At 40.2% G+C, this 21,348-nt stretch overlaps 1 protein-coding gene across 5 annotated transcripts in view; it reads left to right on the top strand.

Annotated features, from left to right (window-relative positions):
- MED20 (mediator complex subunit 20) overlaps positions 1 to 21,348 on the top strand; it is a 71,131-nt gene that overhangs the window by 30,566 nt on the left and 19,217 nt on the right. The window contains exon 5 of one of the 5 annotated variants that reach the window (XM_043449639.1): positions 13,942 to 14,015. The exons of 1 other annotated variant lie outside the window; for it this stretch is intronic. In XM_043449639.1, coding sequence (XP_043305574.1) covers positions 13,942 to 13,971 — 30 coding nt within the window. In that variant the 3' untranslated portion in view covers positions 13,972 to 14,015. Of the gene's footprint in view, positions 1 to 2,577; positions 2,662 to 13,941; positions 14,016 to 21,348 lie in introns of those variants that run through there. 3 more of the 5 variants (XM_043449635.1, XM_043449636.1, XM_043449634.1) reach the window with 3 other exon arrangements.

Raw genomic sequence — 21,348 nt, 5'->3', positions numbered from 1 at the left:
ACTACCAGGCTCCTCTGTCCATGGGATCACCTACTCGATGGACATGAGTTTGAACAAGTTCAGGAGTTGGTAATGGACATGGAAGCCTGGCGTGCAGCAGTCCATGGGGTCACACCCTACTGAACTGAACTGAGGCAAGAATAGTGGAGTGGGTGTTGTGCCGTCCTCTAGGGGATCTTCCCGACCCAGGGATCAAACCTGAGTCTCTTATGTCTCCTGCATTGGCAAGGCGAGTTCTTAACCACTAGTACCACCTGGGCAGAGAAGGCAATGGCACCCCATTCCAGTTCTCTTACCTGGAGAATCCCATGGACGGAGGAGCCTGGTGGGCTGCAGTCATGGGGTCGCTAAGAGTCGGACACGACTGAGCGACTTCACTTTCACTTTTCACTTTCACTCACTGGAGAAGGAAATGGCAACCCACTCCAGTGTTCTTGCCTGGAGAATACCAAGGACAGGGGAGCCTGGTGGGCTGCAGTCTGTGCGGTCTCGCAGAGTCAGACATGACTGAAGTGACTTAGCAGCAGCAGCACCACCTGGGAAGCCCAATAGAAAGTATGAACGTTTTGATTTTTAAAGTGGTATGGATGGAGAAAAGCATATTTCCTAATTGAGATGCCACTTCTTAGGGTCTTAGAGAAAGTTAAGCAGCAGTTTCAGGTTTGCACATGATCTTATTCTTATTCATTTCAGGTCTCAGAAAAGGAGTGACTCTGATTCAAAATGCTCTTTCCTTGTTCCAACAGGTTTCCAGTATTTGTGCTTGCCTTTCTGAGGAAGCAGTACAGTTTTTTAAGTGTTTTCATTTCTGACCAAGATGTGATGCAATCAAATCGTTATGTTGACTTTGGTTTAGCATCTGCCTGACTGAGTGGAAAAGGAATTTTAATTTGTGATGTGATTGACAAAGCCATAAACTGTGAACTTTTCCCAATAACACCATAATATGATAAAAAAAGTTTTTTTTTTCTCCTTGTTCTGTTTTTGCTGATTTTTGTGGTTATGCCTCTTGAGTAAATTTCTATCAGCAAAACATTATTTTCTGCTCTTAATTTTTTTCAAACTAAGCTACACTCTATGCTAAGATATAGAGTTTTCCAAGGGCTTTGATTTTGTTCTTCCTTGAAGATGACTGTTTTTCTTTCACTATTTTTTCACTCAGAAATCTTGTTTGGAAAATTAGATTTTTAGATGTGATTTTAAAATACTCTTTTTAACCTTTTCAAGAATCTTTTAAAATTTAATATTTATCAGTGCTAAGTATGAATAGAGCATAAAAAATATCCTACCTGCTTTTCTTCTCCCCAACATTCTGCCTCTCCCAGAGACCTCCATTTTCTACTCCTCCAGCTGTTCTTTTGGAATTTAATGCTATTTTTTTCTAAACAGTAGCCTTTATTGTTCAGTCACTAAGTCGTGTCCTATTCTTTGTGACCCCATGAACTGCAGCACACTAGGCTTTCCTGTCCTTCCCCATCTCCTGAAGTTTGCTCAGACTCATATCCATTGAGTCGATGATGCTATCTAACCATCTTATCCTCTGCTGCTCCCTTCTTTTCCTGCCCTCAATCTTTCCCAGCATCAAGGTCTTTTCCAGATATTAGGCTGCTATGTTTAAAAATCCGTATGGGCTTTCTGTAGATCCGAACAGCTCTCATCCTGGGATTTACCTTCCTGAAGAGCCTAGGTATTTTCTTCACTTCCTATGTTGGAACTCCGTGTTTCCTGGACCCCATATCTTCCCCCTTCATTGTTTATACCTCAATTAAGCAATTCTTCCAGAAGGTTCCTAAGAAAAGGGTGCCTGAGATGTAAATCTGCATGTATGAAAATGTCTTCATTTTCTCTCACACTTAATTTATTGTTTATCTAGTTCTAGAATTCTAGATTGGAGGATATTTTCTCTGAACTTAAGAAGCATTGCTGTGTTGATTTCTAGCTTCTATTATTGCTGTGAGAAACCCTGTGGTATTCTGATTGTTGATTTTTCCCCCCTCCTTGGTTACTTTCAGGGTCTGATCTTTGTCCCTGATGTTCTGAAATATTATGATAATCTTTGTCACCAAGGCCTTGTTTTCTCTGTTGTACTGGGTACACTGAGAGCCTTTTCAATTTAGAAATAAGGATTTTTTTTTCAGTTTTGGGAGATTTTCTTTAATTCTTAAGTTCTATCCAAATCCTCCCTTTCCTCCCCCCCCCCCCCTCCCCCAGTTTTCTTATTCTTTCTCTCTAAAACTCTTATTATTTGTGTTTGGAACTTGTGGACTGATGAGTCCTTTAATTTTACCATCTTATCTATTTCTTATTTTATTTTTTGGTCTCTGTTTTACTTTCTGGGAGATGTCTTGAACTTCATCTTCAGATTCTTCTAATTAGTTTTATATGTTCTGTCATATTTTTAATTTTCAAGATTTTTTTTCTCAGTGTTGCTTTTTAATAGTTTTCTATTTTTGTTTCATGGATGGAATAGCTCTTCTCTATATTAATTACAGTTTTTAAAGTTTTCTGCAGTTTCCAGTACATCTCTGTTTTCCTTAAAGTACCTTACTTTATCATTTGTTTTGGTCTTTCTTTTAGGGAATTTCCTTAAATGTATGGACCTGGCTGTCTTACTCATATTCCAGAATGAGATGCTGAAAAACTGAAAACTGAATTTGCCTGAGTGGGGGCTTCTAAAAGTTAACTGGTGGTCTTCATTATAAGGTGATTAACCCGGAACCATTTGTGTGTGTGTGTTGGTGGAGGTGGGGGGGTTGTGTGGAGCAGCGGGTCACCTCTAGCAATCCATGTTTGTAGGTGTTTTTCTTTTCTCTTAGCCAGGTTTTTCCCCAGACAGAATGCTTCAATCATTGGCATACATTCCTGCCTACAACATTTGGGGAGCTGAGTGGGAAAAGAGCTGGGGTTATCTGCCTTAAGGAACTCAGTCTTCTTTTAATCCCTGTCTTTTTAGACTGATAGGCCTGTGTCTAGTTGTGCCTAGGTCCAGAGGCTCTTTATTTTGCAGAGAGTAAATTCCTTTCCTCTGACCAGTGGATGCTTGGAGTCAGGGTGGGGACCTTTGGTAGAACTTTCACCTTGTTTTCCTTTATTCAGCCCTGCCTGGTGTCCCCACTTTCAGATCAGTCTGAGCTTCTCTGGTATATAAAGCAAGTTCGCTTTGCTCTGGGCTTCCCCTTAAGATGCTGTTCATTTTGGTTTCTTTGCTGTGCTACATCAAGAAACTTACTAATCTTCTTTTTAGCTTCCAAAAACTTTGTTGTGGTCATTTCCTTTCCTAGTCTTTGTCCTTAGCAATTTTATGTTTTTAATGCCATTTTAGTGGAGTTTGGGAGGTAAATAAAGGTGTTCAACGGATCGTGTTTCAGTGAAGATCCAAATTTATTTCTCTGATGCCCTGTTTCAACACAAAACTTAATAGGCTTATGGTTTATAACCATTGCAAAATTTTGCTACAGTAACAGAATTGTACAGGATATAAATTAATTTGGTCTTTTGCTACCCTAATGAATTAATGCCTAACCTATAGCTTGCTATGAGAGCGTATATGCTTGCTTGGTTGCTTCAGTCGTCTCTGACTCTGCGACCCCATAGACTATAGTCCTCCAGGCTCCTCTGTCCATAGGATTTTCCTGGCAAGAACACTGGAGTGAGTTGCCATGCCCACCTCCAGATGATCATCCTGACCCAGGGATCTAACCCACATCTCCTGCATTGCAGGTGGATTCTTCACCACTGAGCCACCAGGGAAGCTTTGCTATGAAGAGCGACATCTAAATGACTTTGGGAAGTTTGCAGATAGTATAATAGAAATGTAGGTCATAAAGTAACTTCAACATTCCTTTTACAGATGTGGAAACTGAGACCCTGAGAACAGAGATGGCTTACCTATGTTCATTCATCCATCTAAAGCTAGAATTGAGTCTTCTCCAGTGTTCTTTTTTAACATATTTATTTACATACTAATTTATTTGGCTGCACTGTGTCTTAGTTCTGGCATTTAAGATCTTCAGTCTTCATTGTAATGTGTGGGATCTAATTCCTTGACCAAGGATCAAACCAAGGCCATGGAATCTTAGCCACTGGACCACGAGAGAAGTCCTTTCAGTGTTCTTTTCCTTGCCAGTGTGGTTCTGTCTTTTTTCATTAAAGTAGCTGGAAATAGGTGCTCTTTACCATGGTTTATGTCACCCAAATGTCCTGTTAATTTAGTGTCAGCTTTAAGTTGCAGTCATGGACTTTTTTTTTTCCTCTTAAAGTTTGGGGTCTAGTTTTATTGGGGTGAACTTTAAAACTCAAGAAAATTTGTGTCTTACCCCTAAGACACAAAGAATTTATTGTTTTGTTTTGAAGAATTTATATTTACCATTTAAAAGTTTTCTTTTTTCTTCCTACTGTTCCCTTCTCAGTGGCCTCCAAAAGTTCTTTGTGGGGGAGGGCAGAAACTCTTTCCTAATTGTAATTATAGCAGATAAAATTATTTAGAACAAATTAGCACACCTGTTGCAATGTTTCAGTAATAGGAAAAGGAAACATGTTATTAAAATGTCAACTTTATTTGGAGAAATCCTAGAATGCTTTCTTTGCCGAATTTTCAAAATGCAGTTCTTAGTTCTCTTCCAGGACCCCTTCTGCATTTTATCCCATGACGGAACTCTTCTGTCTTATTTTCCTTTCCCTCCTATATTTTGTACTTTGTACACTTTGCCCCAGAACACCACCAAATTCATTTTTGTTGACTAGGATTCTTTGGTGATTTTCATTTCTATGTAGAATTCTTAGGGTCAGAAACCCTACTTTATGCTTTTGAATAAATTCCCTTCTACATATATTTATGGAGTGCCTTCATTGAGGTGTTGGGTTCCTCTGTAGGTGCCAGCATCGCTGGGGTCCATGTTAGGTCTTTGACAGATGCTGACGGTTGGTATAAAATACTCACCTTTTCTCCAGTCACTATTACGAGCTGATTGAAAGAATGGGCTCTGCCCATCCCTCATGTCACGTTGTGCTGTGCTGTGCTAATTCGCTTCAGTTTTGTCCAACTCTTGTGTGACCCCATGGACTGTCACCCATCAGGCTCCTCTGTCCATGGGATTTTCCAGGCAAGCATACTGGAGTGGGTTGCCATTTCCTCCTCCAGGGGATCATCCCAACCCAGGGATCAAACCCATAGCTCGAACCCACGTCTCCAGGCAAGAATACTGGAGTGGGTTGCCATTTCCTCCTCTTGGGGATCATCCCAACCCAGGGATCAAACCCATAGCTCGAACCCATGTCTCCAGGCAAGCATACTGGAGTGGGTTGCCATTTCCTCCTCTTGGGGATCATCCCAACCCAGGGATCAAACCCATAGCTCGAACCCATGTCTCCAGGCAAGCATACTGGAGTGGGTTGCCATTTCCTCCTCCAGGGGATCATCCTGACCGAGGGATCGAACCCATGTCTTGAACCCACGTCTCTTATGTTTCCTGCATTGGCAGGTGGGTTCTTTACCCACTAGTGCCACCTGAGAAGTTACATGTCACATTGGTGACTAACAGTAATAGCTGGGAGTAGAGCAGGGACAGCCTGTTGCTGGAAGCTTAAGGAGTCAAATGTTTCCTCAACTGGAAAGTGACCACACTGAACTAGAAGCCCTCTGAGCTTCCTTACAACCTCCAGATATCAGGATCATAAAGAGGTGCTCCCAGTGAATCAGTGACACCCTTTAAAACAAATGACCCACAACGAAAAATGATGTCTCTTAGGATTGAGTGGAATTGGGTGAACATTGTTCCATGACTGAGCTAAGCTGTTACATACATAATGTGAGGTAACCTAGAACACTTAGAATGATAAAGCATAGTTTTCTTGTTGTTTTTTCTTTTCCTGTCATCCTCTTCTAAAGTTAAATAATGCTCTTTCATTATTATGCTTTGGAAATATATATATATAACTTTTACTTTTTTCAATTTTTTAAAAATTGTGAAACATGAAATACACTTAAACATAGGTGTGTTTTATTAAAGACTAATGTAACAAAAGCTGGGGTAACATCCTACAAGTGTAAAATTCCCTTTGTGATTATTCCTTATGCCCTACTCCAGGTTAACCAGTATCCTACTATCAAGAAATTTAGTAGTTTGATTCTCTTTATTATGTTTAAAATTTCTACATTTGAAAAATAGCTCCATAATGAAAGGCCTTCAGTGCTTTTACAGGTATATTTTATTTTTTACACGAGGTAATACTAGAGAAATAACAGGTAACATTTATTGATCACTTAGCCTCTTGCCATTGATTTTTCTGAACTCTGTACACATTGTAACTCCCCAATAATTGTATGAGATAGATGAGAAAATTGAGTCTTGGAGCTAGGAACTGGGTCCCACTGGGATTCTAATCTGGCCAGTCTGACTCCTAAATCTGCTCTCGTAGCCACTATACCTAATCAAGGTATTGTCTTATAATTTGATGCAATTTTATATTTTTAACACCTGCATCTATGTCTTTTGTGTCTTTGAATACTCTAAGCAGACCACAGAGTAACCATCAAGTTCTGTGCTGTTTCTGCTAAAACAAAGGAGTTGGAAAGCTCTGTAGGCTTTAATCTTATCCCAGTGTCTTAACTTCTCATTGCTTGACACAGATATATAGTCCATCAATTTATTTAACCATATTATATCTTTACATTGTCCATTTCAGAGCACTTCTAAAATGTTTATTTTATAAATATTATTTTTTATGGAAATTTCCAGGGAAAACCCATAATCTCACATTTGTAGTGTAGTGAATAGTGATAGTTTGAGAACTAAGATCATGGCATCTGGTCCCATCCCATCATGGCAAATAGATGGGGAAACAATGAAAGCAGGGACAAAATTTCACCTAAACCTCATGTTCTTTGCCACTCATGTGGAATTACTGGCAACTTTAAGCAATTATCATGGGCCTGTGCTTAGTAGCTTAGCTGACTCTTTGCAACCCCATGGACTGTAGCCCACCAGGCTCCTCTGTCCATGGGATTTTCCAGGCAAGAATACCGAAGTGGGTTGCCCTGCCCTCCTCCAGGGGATCTTCCCAACTCAGGGATCGAACCCAGGTCTCCTGCATTGCAGGCGGATTCTTTACTGTCTGAGCCGCCAGGGAAGCCCAAGAATACTGGAGTGGGTAGCCTGTCCCTTCTCCCGGGGAACTTCCGACCCAGGAGTCAAAGTGGGGTCTCCTGCTTTGCAGACGAATTCTTTACCAACTGAGCTTCCCTGCGAAGCGCTGCTCTTTTCTTGCTATAAGATATTGGACTAGTCATCTAATCACCAATTTGAGTATCCATTTCTCATCTGTAAAATGCCACTGACACCTACCTCATTGTGAGAATTAACTAAGCAAATAATGTGGTCCCCCCCGACACACGCACACAGCATGGTATCTAGTAAAAGTATGATGTTTTTACAAGTGTTCTCTTCCCATTATACATTGCTGTTCTATGCTGACAAAATTGTTGTATAGTATTTATGAAATGTGCTTGGTAATGACCAAACTAATGCTTTAAAAATGGCTTCTATTAATGCTGGCTGACTGAACTCTACCAATTAATAATATCTATCCTATGTGGAGATTATTAAAAAAACAGGGTTATATTTAAGCACAGTGATGAAATAGCAACTCCGGCATATGCTGTGTAGAAGGTGTCTTTTGTGGCTGACGCTGCTGCTCTACAAACTAAGTGGGTTTTGGTATTGCTTTTGTTTTCATATATGTATCTTACATAATTGAGGATGCACATTATGCTGTTGCTTAAGTCATTTTATTTTTTGGTGAAAAGGATTTCCCAATCTGGCTAAGGTTGTATGTTTTTTATTTCTTATCAAATACTTAATTAAGGCCAGAATGTCATTTAACTAAAATGAAGACCTGGATACCAAATACACTTTAAAATTCTTGAGCTCTGCATGAGTGACCAAACTCTTTTATCCTAGCATGCCCCCAAGTCCCTGGAACATTTGCATATCTGTGCCTCCTCTCACCAGAGTAGTGATCTAAAGCCTCTGCTTTCCTTGGTGGGAGGGGAAGAGAAGCCCACTCATGGGCAGCTCTCATCAGTTTACCGTGCACTTACACATGCATTTCCTTATTTGATCTTCACAGCAGTCTTGGAAAGGAGCAGAGCTGATATTATATCCATTAACAAGTGAGGACATAGGGGTCCCAAGATGTTCGTGAGTTGCCCAAGCTCACATTGCTAATAAGTGGATAACATGAGGCTTAAACCCAAGTCTTCTGATTCTAAATCTAAGGCTTTCTCACTCTCCCATGTTCTTATTCCTATTATAAATTAACAGATCCATTTAGTATCTTATCAGATATGAATGTCAATCAATAAGGCAGGTGGATTTCTAAAACCTTTTTGATTCTAACCACCACACAGGCATTTAGGGAAGAAAAATTTTAATGTGGCGCTTGCTAATCTTTCAATCTGAGACTCTGAATCTCTTGTACACCATATTGATCCCAAATTGTTTTTATTTAAGAAGGGTGAAACAACATGAAATGTTTTGTTCTAACACAGAAATGTATCCATGGAAAGATGATAAAGTTTGCAGTGGTAAATACCATGTGAAAATTTTAATTGAAAGTATGAATACTTTATTAATGTTAACAAGGTATTGCCAAGATGTCCCTGGTGGTCCAGTGATGGGACTTTGCTTTTCAATGCCAGGGGTGCAGGTTCCATCTCTGGTCAGGGTTCGAGGATCCCACATGCCTTGTGGCCAATGGACCAAAACATAGAACAGAAACAATGCTTTAACAAATTGAACAGGGACTTTGAAAATGGTCCACATTAAAAAAAAATCTTAAAGAAAAGTACTGCGTAAGAAGTAAAATTTGAGATAAACCTTCATTTTAAAACGGGGCAGCAGTGTGGGGCGGGGGGGAATTCTGTATATAAGATTCATTTTGTAAATGAACTTAGATTTTACCACCCAGATTATTCTACATTAAGGTCAAAGAGTGTAAATGTGCTCCCAGCACCCTTTGCATTTCACATAAAATCATAAATCTGTCTGTTTTGCGTTTCTGTTCAGAGATTCTGAATTTGAACTTAAATTATCATGCAGGGCCATTAATGGGTAAAGTGAAAGTGAAAGTTAATATCGCTCAGTTGTGTCAGACTCTTTGTGACCCCATGGACTATGTAGTCCATGGAATTCTCCAGGCCAGAATACTGGAGTGGGTAACCTTTCCCTTCTCCAGGGGATATTCCCAACCCAGGAATCGAACTGTGTCTCCTGCATTGCAGGCGGATTCTTTACCAACTGAGCTATCAGGGAAGCCCAATGGGTAAAATCCATGGCAAACTAATAACTTAGAACAGTAAAGTCAGCAGATCTTGAGCCCTTGTTCATGCGATCCATACTGTGCAATGTTTTATGTTTCTTTGAATGAAACTGGGAATCACATAGCTCTTCAGTGGCAGAGTGTGGACTGAAGCCCAGGCTCCCTGATACCTAATCTCTCTGTCTCTTCCCAACAGTCTGTACTGGGCTTCCTAACTTAGCAGCCAAGAGAGATTTAATTGTGCAGTTCTTAAATTTTATATGAGGTCTCTTTATTTAGTTATGAAAAGTGAAAGTGAAGTCGCTCAGTCGTCTCTGACTCTTTGCGACCCCGTGGACTGTAGCTTACCAGGATCCTCAGTCCATGGGATTTTCCAGGCAAGAATACTGGAGTGGGTTGCCATTTCCTTCTCCAGGGGATCTTCCCGACCCAGGAATCGAACCTGGGTCTCCCGCATAAAGGCAGATGATTTACTGTCTGAGCTACCAGAGAAGCCCTTATTTAGTTGTAGATGCATGTAAAACTTTTCCTTATCTAGTTGTGTGAGTTTCCTCTGCCTTTGTATCTTCCAAGTCTTTTGGCCTCTTTTTACTTTAGTTGGATATGACTGAACATTCATGACTTAAAAATATGTCATTCATAGACTTTGTACCCAATTACAGAGAAAACATCAAACTCAGGTTCTGAGCCATTGGTTCTTTGGCTCAGACATGAGACTGCGTTTTCATTCCAAAGCAATCAGCATTGATGTAGCTTCCTGGATTATCATACCTTCTTTGTACTCTCAGGATTGTCTTGAGGCATCTCAGATGTGTGTGTGGAAGCATTTGAAAACCATAACAATATGTTACATGCTTGCATTCATGCATGAGTCTTCTGATTAATTGTATACTTGAGACTTTTTGTCATAAGACATTTTGCTACCTGAGCTCATAAGTTGGAATAGACCAAAAATGGAATAGACTGGGAAAACACTTAAATCCAGCAAAGTCTTGCAGATAAGGAGTGAATGGGTGGTGGGAAATAAGCCACCATGGAAATAACAGATGAACTTGAAAATTTTTTCTCAGTTTAATAACCAGTCTCTTCATTCTTTCATCAGTATTTACTGAGCACCTAATGAGCACTAGGACACCACTGATGTCCACAATTAGTAAAATAAGATGCTACTGCTGTCCTCCAGGAGGTTAATAAATGTAAAACTATGAAATATGTAATAAAACATTTTGAGGCATATAAATGTAAAACTGTATTTTAATTATGTATAAATTATATAGTTTAGATAACTTTAATTACCTAAAATATGAATCTGTTCTACTTGGTAAACCATCTGAACATCCCCTACATTAATATTAGAGCACCCTTAAAGAAGACACATTGCTGTTGTCACCTTGATGTTAGTCCCTGGTACCCGGTATCTCTTAATAGTAGAAACCTGGGTTGGAATCCTAGCTCTGCCACTTTTTAACAGTTGAACTTATTTGTACCTTGGTTTCTTTCTTGAAAATTTTTTTCATTGCATTTTTATTATTTATTTATTTATTTTTGGTTATACTGGGTCTTCATTGCTGTGCACGGGCTTTCTCTAGTTGCAGCAAGCAAGGGCTACTTTCTAGTTGTGGTACGCAGGCTTCTCTTTGTGGTGGCTTCTCTTGTTGCAGAGCATGGGCTCTAGGGCTCACAGGCTTCAGTAGTTGCGGCACACGGGCTTAGGAGTTGTAGTTCCTGGACTCTCAAGCACAGGCTCAGTAGTTGTGGCACATGGGCTTAGTGGCTCCATTGCATATGGAATCTTCCCAGACCAGGGATCGAACCCATGCCCTCTGCATTGGCAGGCAGATTCTTAACCACTGGACCACCAGGAAAGTTCTGAATCTCAGTTTCAATGTCTGTGAAATGTGAATAAAGATAATACCTACCTCACAGTTATTGTGAGGACTGACTGAGTTAATATTGGGTTGGCCAAAAAGCTCACTTGGATTTTTACATAACATTTTATAGAAAAGCCCGAACAAAACTTTTGGCCAACCCACTATGTTAGAGTGCTTAGTTGAGTGTCTGGTACACTTTAAAGGCTATAGAAGAAGGATCCTCGGCAGCTATCATCATCATCATTATTGTTATTGTTTGGCAGGATAAAAGTAAGTTGAGTAAAGTTCTCAAGAAAGGATTTTCTCCTCAACCCCTGAAAATTACTGTAAATGTAGCAAGATAAAGGAAGGAAACTAAACTTTTCTTAGTCATCAGCTATGTGGTAGGCTAGGCTTCCCAGGTGGCTTAGTTGTAAAGAATCTGTCTGTCAATGCAGGAGATGTGGGTTCACATCTCTGGGTTGGGAAGATCCCCTGAAGAAGGAAATGGCAACCCACTCTGGTGTTCTTGCCTGGAGAATCCCACGAACAGAGGAGCCTGGTGGGCTACAGTCCGTGGGGTCACAAAGAGTCGGACTCGACGTAGCGACTAAGCAACAACAATGTGCCAGGCAGCTTGCTAGGATTTTACCTGCATTTTTGTTTAATCCTTATGCCGGTGCTCTGACACAGATGAGAAAACAAGCTTAGAGAAATTAAATTGCTTGCGTAAGGTCTGGCACGGCCACTGTGATGATAACTGGTCTCTGTTACTCTGCATCCTATACTCTTCTTGCCTTGCACATGCCACAAAGCCTGAGAGTTCAGCAGGTTTCACTTATAATAGGTACAATTGGAATTTGCTTGTTTGGGAGTTTATCTCTAATAACAGAGACTTGAAAACTGGAAAATTATAATGGAATTGAAGAATTAACTTCAAACTATTAATAAGACTACCCTCATTCAAATATTTTCCATTTAGGTCCCATTTATATTGTTTATACTACTGTAATATAGTTTTGAATGGGGGGGGGTGGAAATTCAGATATATAGAACAAATCACTGCAATAGGACCTAACAGTTTTCAAGATCACCATCATAAGTATTGAAGTCACTGCTCGACAAATTAATAGCTATTTCCATAACTTGGATTTAAGAGTAATTAAGTTAAGTTTTAATCATTTGCTGTTTTTATATTAAAAGTAGGGTTGAAAATTTGGACATGAAAGAGGGAAATTTTATGAGGAATTCCCTGGTGGTCCAGTGGTTAGGACCCTGTGCTTTCACCACCAAGGGTGTGGGTTCAGTCTCTGGTTGGGAAACTAAGATCCCACAAGTGGCACGGTGTGTCCCTCCCCCCAGCTAAAGCAACAAGGGAAAGTGTATAGTTGTAAAACCCCCATCCATACAGTGTCAGCTTAGCTTCCTGAGTAAGATTGCCTCAAACCCCCAACCTAGAATGTGTGCAAATTGTAAGCTCTTCTCTTCCTAAAAATATTTGTGCATTTCCTGGATTTTACCATCATGCAATTGCTTCTGCCTCCTGGGCCCCTGTTTTTCTTGTCTTGTGCCTCTGACACACAGCATGATGTCCTCAGATGCGATACTGGGCTCCTTCTCTGATTCTCAGAAAGGCCCTGTCCATACAGGGCATTTGTGTTTTTAGTACACCTAACTGAAGAAAGGAGGTAAAACAGAGGTGGGTGAGCCCTATATTGCATTCATGCAACTTCCCATTAAGGCATCCTTGTTCTGAAAATGTTCCAGACCTCCCTTGACTAGAGAACTTCACTTCCCCCTCTATCCCAGCTTCATTCTGCTATACTATTCTTTTCTAATCTTCCTGTCCCTCTCATCATCCTTCTGTTTGTTCCTTTCAGAGATAAAACAACAAGTTCTCCTCATCTAATGTAAAGCAGTTCCCCTTTCTTGACCATCATTCTGGGATCTTGACAGCCATTCTGCAGGGAACCATCAACCCCAAGGGGACTGGACCTGAGTGGTGGGAGACCCTATGGAGGGAACATATTTTCACAAAGAGAGTGTCTTTTTTTTTTTCCTCTCATTTCTTTTTTTTTTTTTTGAGAGTGTCTTCTAAGAGGAATTCTTGTGTTAGCTATTAGGATGGCAAAATAGAGAACTTTTCATCTTGTTACATGGTGGCAGACAGTGATTTAATCTCAAGCTTATTGAATCCTGTGTCCTGAATACAGTGTCAGAAACCTAAAAAGTGTTTGTGCACGTAATGTGTCCAAATTCTAGACGACTTAGACTAATACAGTGTTCTTGTGCATAGAATGTATGCTGCTTCCCTAAAAGTCATGAACCCACCTAGCACAAAGACGTCACCTCTTGGCATCTGGCATCATTACCTGTTTCACTTACACAAAAAGAATTTGGGTTTTTGAAACACAATCATTTTTGTTGCCATGAATTTGTTTTGGTTTTTCTGACAGTTTCAAGTTATATGCCAAGGCAGTGTGTAATCTTTAAAACCTAAAATAAACACAGAAGTGCGTCTTTTCAGGAAGTAAACCTTTCATACTTCCATCAGTCTATTCATAGATGACTTAATGTTTGATTGCTCTTAGCTGAAAAAAAAATTACAGCTTTTTCCCCCACTCTTTTACCTTGATTTTGAGGACTTATGGGGAGTTCACTAAACTGTATTGTAATATACTGATCCTGTTTTTGAATTTATAAATAAAATTCATGAAATTGCTTTTCTCTTGCTATATAGCAGCCTGACCTTACAGATTTTTCCCCCCTGTAGGTAATAGAGACGAGGAAACCTAACCAATGACTGTGGAGTAATATGGAAGAAGATGGGAAAAACTTGTTTAATGGGTAAGAAACAAAGCGGTAATAAAAAGTTGTTCATGAAGACTGTTCACAATAGCATTCTGTAATACTAGGCTTCCGTAGGTGGCCAGGACTGGTGTCCTGTTGGGGTGACTGCTCAGTCACTGTCTTTGTCTTATCACCTCCTTTCTTTCGTCACCTCTTTCTTCTTACCCTTGTGACTTTCTAAATGCTATGAATTAACTTAAGAGGAGACACAGCTATGTTTGAAAATGAACGCAGGACCTGGAGACCAGCCCCCATGGTAAAACAGTCCTCGGGTAGGTCGTGAAGCTTACTGTTGGTGGGATAGAGACTGTATCTGTCATGACCTGTCAAGAGTGTTAGCAGCCCCTTCCGCGCTCCAAATACTGCCAGCTGCCGTGATGTTAGGTTCACCCTGGGGATCCGTTCTTTAGCCAAGTGCAGATTGTGTGTCAGGTGGTAATCAAATAGAATTCCACGGAAAATCCAATAAAAAGGTGTTACTAAATTTATGATATCAAAATTTTAAATTATACAAGTCCATACATGCTTATTGTCAATAATTCAAACACTACAAATAACAAAAACATTCTGTCAGAATCTTAGCCACTCCCCCCACCCTGCCCCAGATATGTAAGTGCATGATGTGTCTTTTTCTTTGCCTACTGGTTAAAAACTTGGGCTTAGGAACCAGACCGTTTTTGACTAGCCATTATTAGCTTGACATTTAGGCAGGTTAATTTCTCTGTGCCTCAGTTCCTTGGTTATAAGTGGGAACAATAAAATGCCTATCTCATAGTGATGTTGAAGATTAATTAGTTAATCTATATAAAAAAAACTTGGAATAATGCCCAAAACATAGTGAGTGTTCAGTAAATGTTAGTTATAGTTTTCTTATGTATCCTAGTTAGCATTTTTATGTACCAGCCTTCCATAGATGAATCTTCTGATACACTGTGAGAGGTAAACCTTCTTGGATAAAGTCAACCCTGATGTCAAGGATTTTTAAATTTTTTCATGAATGTTGTCTCTTTTGGCTTCAAGCTTCATTTTTCTCAGAGTGGGCCACAAGACTGTGTGTGAGAACAGTTATACACCCTCATCTCTTACTACATGTCAGGTGGTGTAAATAGTGCTTACAGGTATGTATGAACTGACAAGCATCTTCGGACTGTGATAGTTTTATCTTGCCCATAAAAGTATCTGTGTCAAAAAGGATGCACAGTTCTCTTGTTTCTAGATAGCTGTGTTACATTTTCTGTTAAGATTCCTTTAATCTATTTTGAAGGACAAGTCTTCTTGAGTTTTCTTTTCTCCTTGTTTCACAGAATCACAATAGTTTTGAAAATGTCTGGTATCTTTTCCATGGCTAGTCAGCACTTCCTTAGGTGATTCAGGCAGCTACTTATTTTAAGAGAGAAGGACACCAAAACAGTCATTTCTTTTTAATATTTCCCTTTTGTATTGTTCCAGGGCTCTATTAGATTATAATGGACAATTTTTTTCTGTTGTGACTATTTTAGAAGACAAATATATAAAAACAGAGGTTGACATTCACTGAGTATTTATTCTGTGTCAGGCACCATTTTAAGTGCTTTGCTCATTTATTCATTAGTGAATTTAATCCTGTCATCCACTTATGAGGCAGATGCTGTTATTATCTTCATTTTAAAAGCTGAGAAAAATGAGGCATCGATTAACTTGCTTAAAGTCACATCACAAGTGGCAGCTTCAGGATTCAAACCCAGGTCCTCCACTCTGGAGCCTGTGCTGTTGACCATTGGGGTACTGGCCTAGTTTTTAATCAACTTAGAAGGTTTACTAAGGTGCACGTGGATTTAAATAAGATAATAAAGTCAAATACCACCTGACCAATAACCATAATACCATAACCAATCTGTTTCTGCTTGCTTGTGGGGAAGAAAATTTAAAATCATGCTTCTTCTTAAAGTTTGGGAAAAATAATGGTGTGAGATGATGTGAGATTCATAAATAATTACTTTTTTCTTGACCATACTTAAATGAATACAACTGTTTTACTTCTTCATGAATTGTTTGTAGTAGATAGAAATCACCTGAATCTAGCTAAGGAATGGTACATGTTAAGAAGTGAGTTGATTTGTAGATTACTATTTAATTGCTGTTCATGGAAACATGCAGACAGAAAGATTGAACTGTGCAGCAGTTTGGAACTGATTGGTAATTAGAAATTGTTCTTTTGTCCTGTTAAATAATATTTGACTGACAGTCATCAGGAAGTTGTTGAAGAGAAGAAAAGGCAGGAGAAAAAGCAACTTATGGGTCTCATAATTAGAGTGTCACTTATAAGTGATGGTCTAAAAAGTAAATGTACATGGGCAGTTGACATTTATATAGGAACTGGAAGGAGTTAGAGTCCGTGGTTTTTGGGTTTTGTTTTGTTTTGTCAGAAAGAAATACTGGCTTTTCTTTTCTTCAAATAACAATTTCATTTCCTGTTGAAATATGATAAAGTACAAAGAGTAAGCAACATTTAAAGTAACACAAGCACACTTGAAATATTTCGGCTTTCCTGTAAAGTGTGGCTACAAGCAGTGATGCTTTCCCCCTCCATCTTTTTGAACTCTCTTTCCTTGTTTGAGAGTCTCTTCTGAATGTTCATCACAGTGCCGGCTCTTAGCGTACTCTTTACCACACTTAGATACTCTTTACCACAGTGTCTTAAAGGGTGGCCCAGGAGCCCCTGAAACTCTTTTGGGAGTCAAAGCTATTTTCATAACAGTATTAAAACATACTTGCATAGGAGTGCAGTGGAGTTTCCCAAAGACAACATGCTGTACAAAGAATGGAGGGAAGAGAGAGGGAGTGTGGGACCTACATGAACACTCTGCTATATTTAAAATGGATAGCCAGCAAGGACCTACTGTACCACACAGGGAACTCTGCTCAGCGTTATGTGGCAGCCTGGATGGGAGGGGAGTTTAGGGGAGAATGGATACATGTATGTGTGTGGCTGAGTCCCTTTGCTGTGTACCTAAAACTACTACGACACTGTTAACTGGCTGTACTCCAATATAAAACAGAAAGTTTAAAAATAAATAAACACATTTCCTCTTCTCGGAAAGAAAGAAAGAAAAAAAGAAATAGCGGAATCCAGCTGTCTTACTTATTCCAGGCATTTAAAAGATTTGTAAAAATGTAACATACAACCACTTTTCTCACTAGATATATAATGATAATTACTGAGGTTTATTTCTACATTAGCATATTACAATGACCCCAACATAGGCAAGAAAGTCATGGCGCTCTCTCCAGTGACTGGGCGGACTGTGCCTGCCCACAGCACCCCTATGCAGATTCTAGTGACATTCCAATTGAGTGCAGCTGTGTCCCCCAGGTTAGAAAAGTTAAAGTTCTGTTCCTTTTTCGTAATTGTGCTAGAGGGTATGATTGAGATTATCAGGATCTGTGGAAACCTGCACTTAAAGGAAAAAGGAGGGTTTGGTTTTAAGAAAGCACACCATCCAACCTTGCCAATGACCCCACTGATATATCCCAGATTCCGAATGTTATTTTATTTGTTGTTCCCAACTTTGGGAGGACCAGAAGGCCTTCCTGGACAGCCTTTTATTTTTCAGTATTAATTGAGCATCTGTGATGTCTCAGTCTTGTTCTAGGGCTGGAAATGTCAGTGAACAACAACAGCAAAAAAACCCCTCTGCCCTCATGGGGCTTCCATCTCAGCCTTTGAGTCTTTTGCTGTAGTGACAGCTCCCTCTTCAGGGCAGTCTGGGTTCATGGCAGTGTAGCTACTGTGGATCTTGAACACTGCTGTTTCTCTCTGGCTAAGAACTGAGAATAAAGTGGGAACTGCTTGACATTTTGAAATTTTTTTTTTTTAAGGCACCAAACAGTTTGGGATTTTTCAATTCTTATCTAGAACCCCAATATAACAATAAAAGTGGGCCTATCCAGTCACCCGTATTGTGGTTGTTTTAATCTTATCTTGTTTTCAAAGTTAGCACCACTTTTGTCAAGAAGTGTAACTTTTTAAAAAATTCAGTACCAACTGATGTTAAATTTATTCTGATTGTTTTTTATTTGTTGAAGAAAAAATGTTCAGATATGTGTGAGATTTTCATTGCCTGGTGAGTTGCTCCCAAGACCCTATAATTTGTTTAATAGACTTTTATACAGAAGGAGACTACTTGGCTCATTAGATGGAATCACTTAATAATGACTGTAAGGTTAACTAATGTGGCCATCAGACTCCTGCTCAGCATTTGGATGTCTCTTGTATCACTCACAACTTCAGCCATTTCTGAACGCACACGACTGGGAATACTATTAGAATATTAATGGAAAAAGAAGCTGACATGCAAAATGTGAATGGCCAAAAGTCATCTCTAAAGATTATTTTAACCTTTTTAATTTCCAGGAGTTCTGCATCAAACTTGGCCTTCCAACTTAAGAAATTCTCAATTATATCAGGAATGCCATGAAATAATTGCTTTCCAGCTGCTTCTGCTTCTTTTTGTTGCTTTTCTTCTCTTATAGTTTTAATTTGACCTGCCCTTTCACTTAATTTTTCCTGCATAGCTGTCACTAAAGTAAAGAGCATCACCATACCAGCGCTTTCTTCTTGCCTGCAATGCAGATAATTTAATGTCTGTGACACCATTATCTTCTAGGTTTACCTGGGAGAGTATTCCCCAGAGGGGCACTTCATCCGGGTACTTCTCAGTGTATATAGACTTGAGGATAGTCTGGACAGTTTCATCACTTTCTTTGGCCTCAGATGCCACAGTAATGGTGAAGCTGGGTAGATTTTCCTGGGTAGCAGGACCTTGCCAAGTGAAGCACTACTGAAAGAGACTGTGGTCTCAGGAGAGTCCATTCATATTCTGGAAGACTGTTTGTTAGGGGGAGTTGAACTAATGTATAATCAAGCTATGAAGGAGTTATGGTAGATTGCATGGCTCCTTGCCATCATCTGTCCTGGGAACCCTTGATCATGCCCGTGAATTGCCTAGACATCCTGTCTGCTGTGGCATTGGCTAAGTGGGCTCAGATGCAAAGATCCAGGCTGCGAGGCCTGTGGCCCAAAGCCAGGCCAGGAGCAACACCCGACACTGGCCTCCACCGCCTCCCTTGGCAACCTTCTAAAAGAAGAAGGTAACTTCTGAATCCATGCCTTCTTCACTTACTGCCTGATCTGTGTGTAACGCTCCCTTCTACTTTCTTTCCTTTGGAAGTCCCTCAGACCCATCTTGCCGAGGAAAGCTTTGTTTACAGGCCCCTGAATGACCATGCTTGTTCTTCCCCAGTATTCTATAGACTATAATAGCCAGAAGGGAACAACCACAAGGTCAGTTAATGAAACAAACAATATAAACAGGTTCATATATAGTAAAATAGAACTGTATAAGTAGCTCTAAAAAGCAAGTGGCTTCTGTTCTGTAGATCAGCATTTCTCAAACTTATGACATGTGTATACCACTGCATGATTTTTACCACAGTCCGGTAACATCTGTTGAGTTAACTTAATGTTTTTCTGTAAACCAGATTACTTTTTTTTTTTTAAACCTAAAAGCCTACTTCCTCACCCTAAAAAAGATACCTACGGAGTTATGGATTTTCTATTATTTTATAAGACACATAACCATATTTGACTACTGCATTTAAAAATACTTGCCTCTGGGGAGTTCCATTTCTGAATAAGACAAAGTAAGCACACTCTGCCTAGTGTCTCCTGCTGAATGCAGCTAAAATCCTGGATAGAACTCATGGACCAGCGATTTAAGGACTCTGAGAAGTCAGTAGTAGCAGGTGGGTTAGAAAAGACCAGGATTTGAAGTACAGCCGTGAATATGCCCTGGCCTGGACAGAGTGCAGCCCACACCTGGAAGTGGGCATCAGGCGTGGAAAGAGAGCTCCAGGAGAAGCCCTCCGATCTTGACTTGATGGGGAAGGAGGCCTCTGACACTCAGAGAAAGAGGTGTAGACACGTCCTCCTTTAAGAAAGCCTCCCGCCCTTCTCCCAGGCCCCGGCCGCCAGGCAGTCCTGTGGCGTCCATGCTGGCAGTGACAGCAGCAGGGCCCACAGCGGCCTGGGAGTCTTAAGGGAGGGGAGCCTTCCCCTCCAGTCACTGTTGCTATTCAGTCACCAAGTTGTGTCTGACACTTTGAGACCCCATGAGCTGCAGCACGCCAGGCCTCCCTCCTTCACTATCTCCTTGAGTCCCCTCCAGTTAGAGAAGCGATAGTCCTAAAAAGGACCCCTCAGTTTTTTTTCTTTCTCTTTGTCTTCCTGCTCCCTAGCCCTCAAAATATGTGACAGAACAAGATAACAAAGGCCTTGGCTTTCTGGCTGGAAGACAGAAAGGAACTGAAAGATACCTGGGAAGACAGTGGAGAAGGAGGAGCTCAGGAAACCAAGCCTGTAGAGTTATCTGTGAACTCCCGGGTCCCCTCCTCAACAGCACATTGCATGAATCTGGTCCTGAAGAGCACACAAAAACTATTAGAATTGATTATGTGATAAATATCTGCCCAGAGTCTAGGCTGGCCACTGGCTAGCACTCATGCCAGACGATCCTAATATCTCTGCGTAGGCTTTCAATGAGGAACTGATATTTAACTATTTATTTATAATTAAAAAAATAATTTTATTTATTTATATATGGCTGTGCTGGGTCTTGTTGCTGCGAGGCTTCTTCTCATTGCTGTGGCTTCTCTTGTTGCAGAGCACAGGCTCTGGGACGTGCGGGCTTCTGTAGTTGCGGCTCCCATCCTCTGGCGCACAGGCTCAATAGAAGAACTGATATTTAGACCATACCTCACAGAAGGGTTGATTGGGACTTGTGATCTGAATCCAACCAGGTTGATTACTTACTAAAGCAAATATCAACATTTTCCTTAGGATTTAAGCAAGACTCAATCTCAATATTCAAAATGTCCAAGATACAATACAAAATTATTCAACCTGCATGTGGATTATGCCCTTCCCCTTCAGTTTGATTGACAAAGCTAGGCCACATGCCCACTGCTAGACTTGTGACCACTGCCCATGCACAAACTGGCCTCAGCCAGGACCCATCCCTGGAGCTAGTGCTGAAGTCAGCTTCTGCTGAAGCACATGGCCCTGTGGAGGAAGAGTGGCTACTCCAGGTGCAAGCAAACAAAGACCAACTCCTACTTTTAGACTTCATTAGAGCTTATCAAACTTCCTTCTCAGATTTTAAGGGACTTTTCTATAATAAGGTACAGAGAGGAGTAAGAAGAGATGATCTATCATAGGACTAATTACAAATTTTATTAAGCCCTTTATATAGTTTTCCCTTTGTGTATGATTCTATTTTTATTTTTTAGCAGA

Source organism: Cervus canadensis, chromosome 28 (assembly GCF_019320065.1).
Source record: "Cervus canadensis isolate Bull #8, Minnesota chromosome 28, ASM1932006v1, whole genome shotgun sequence".
In the NCBI taxonomy this organism is placed as follows: Eukaryota; Metazoa; Chordata; class Mammalia; order Artiodactyla; family Cervidae; genus Cervus; species Cervus canadensis.
This window is presented reverse-complemented; position numbering and strand designations above follow the sequence as displayed.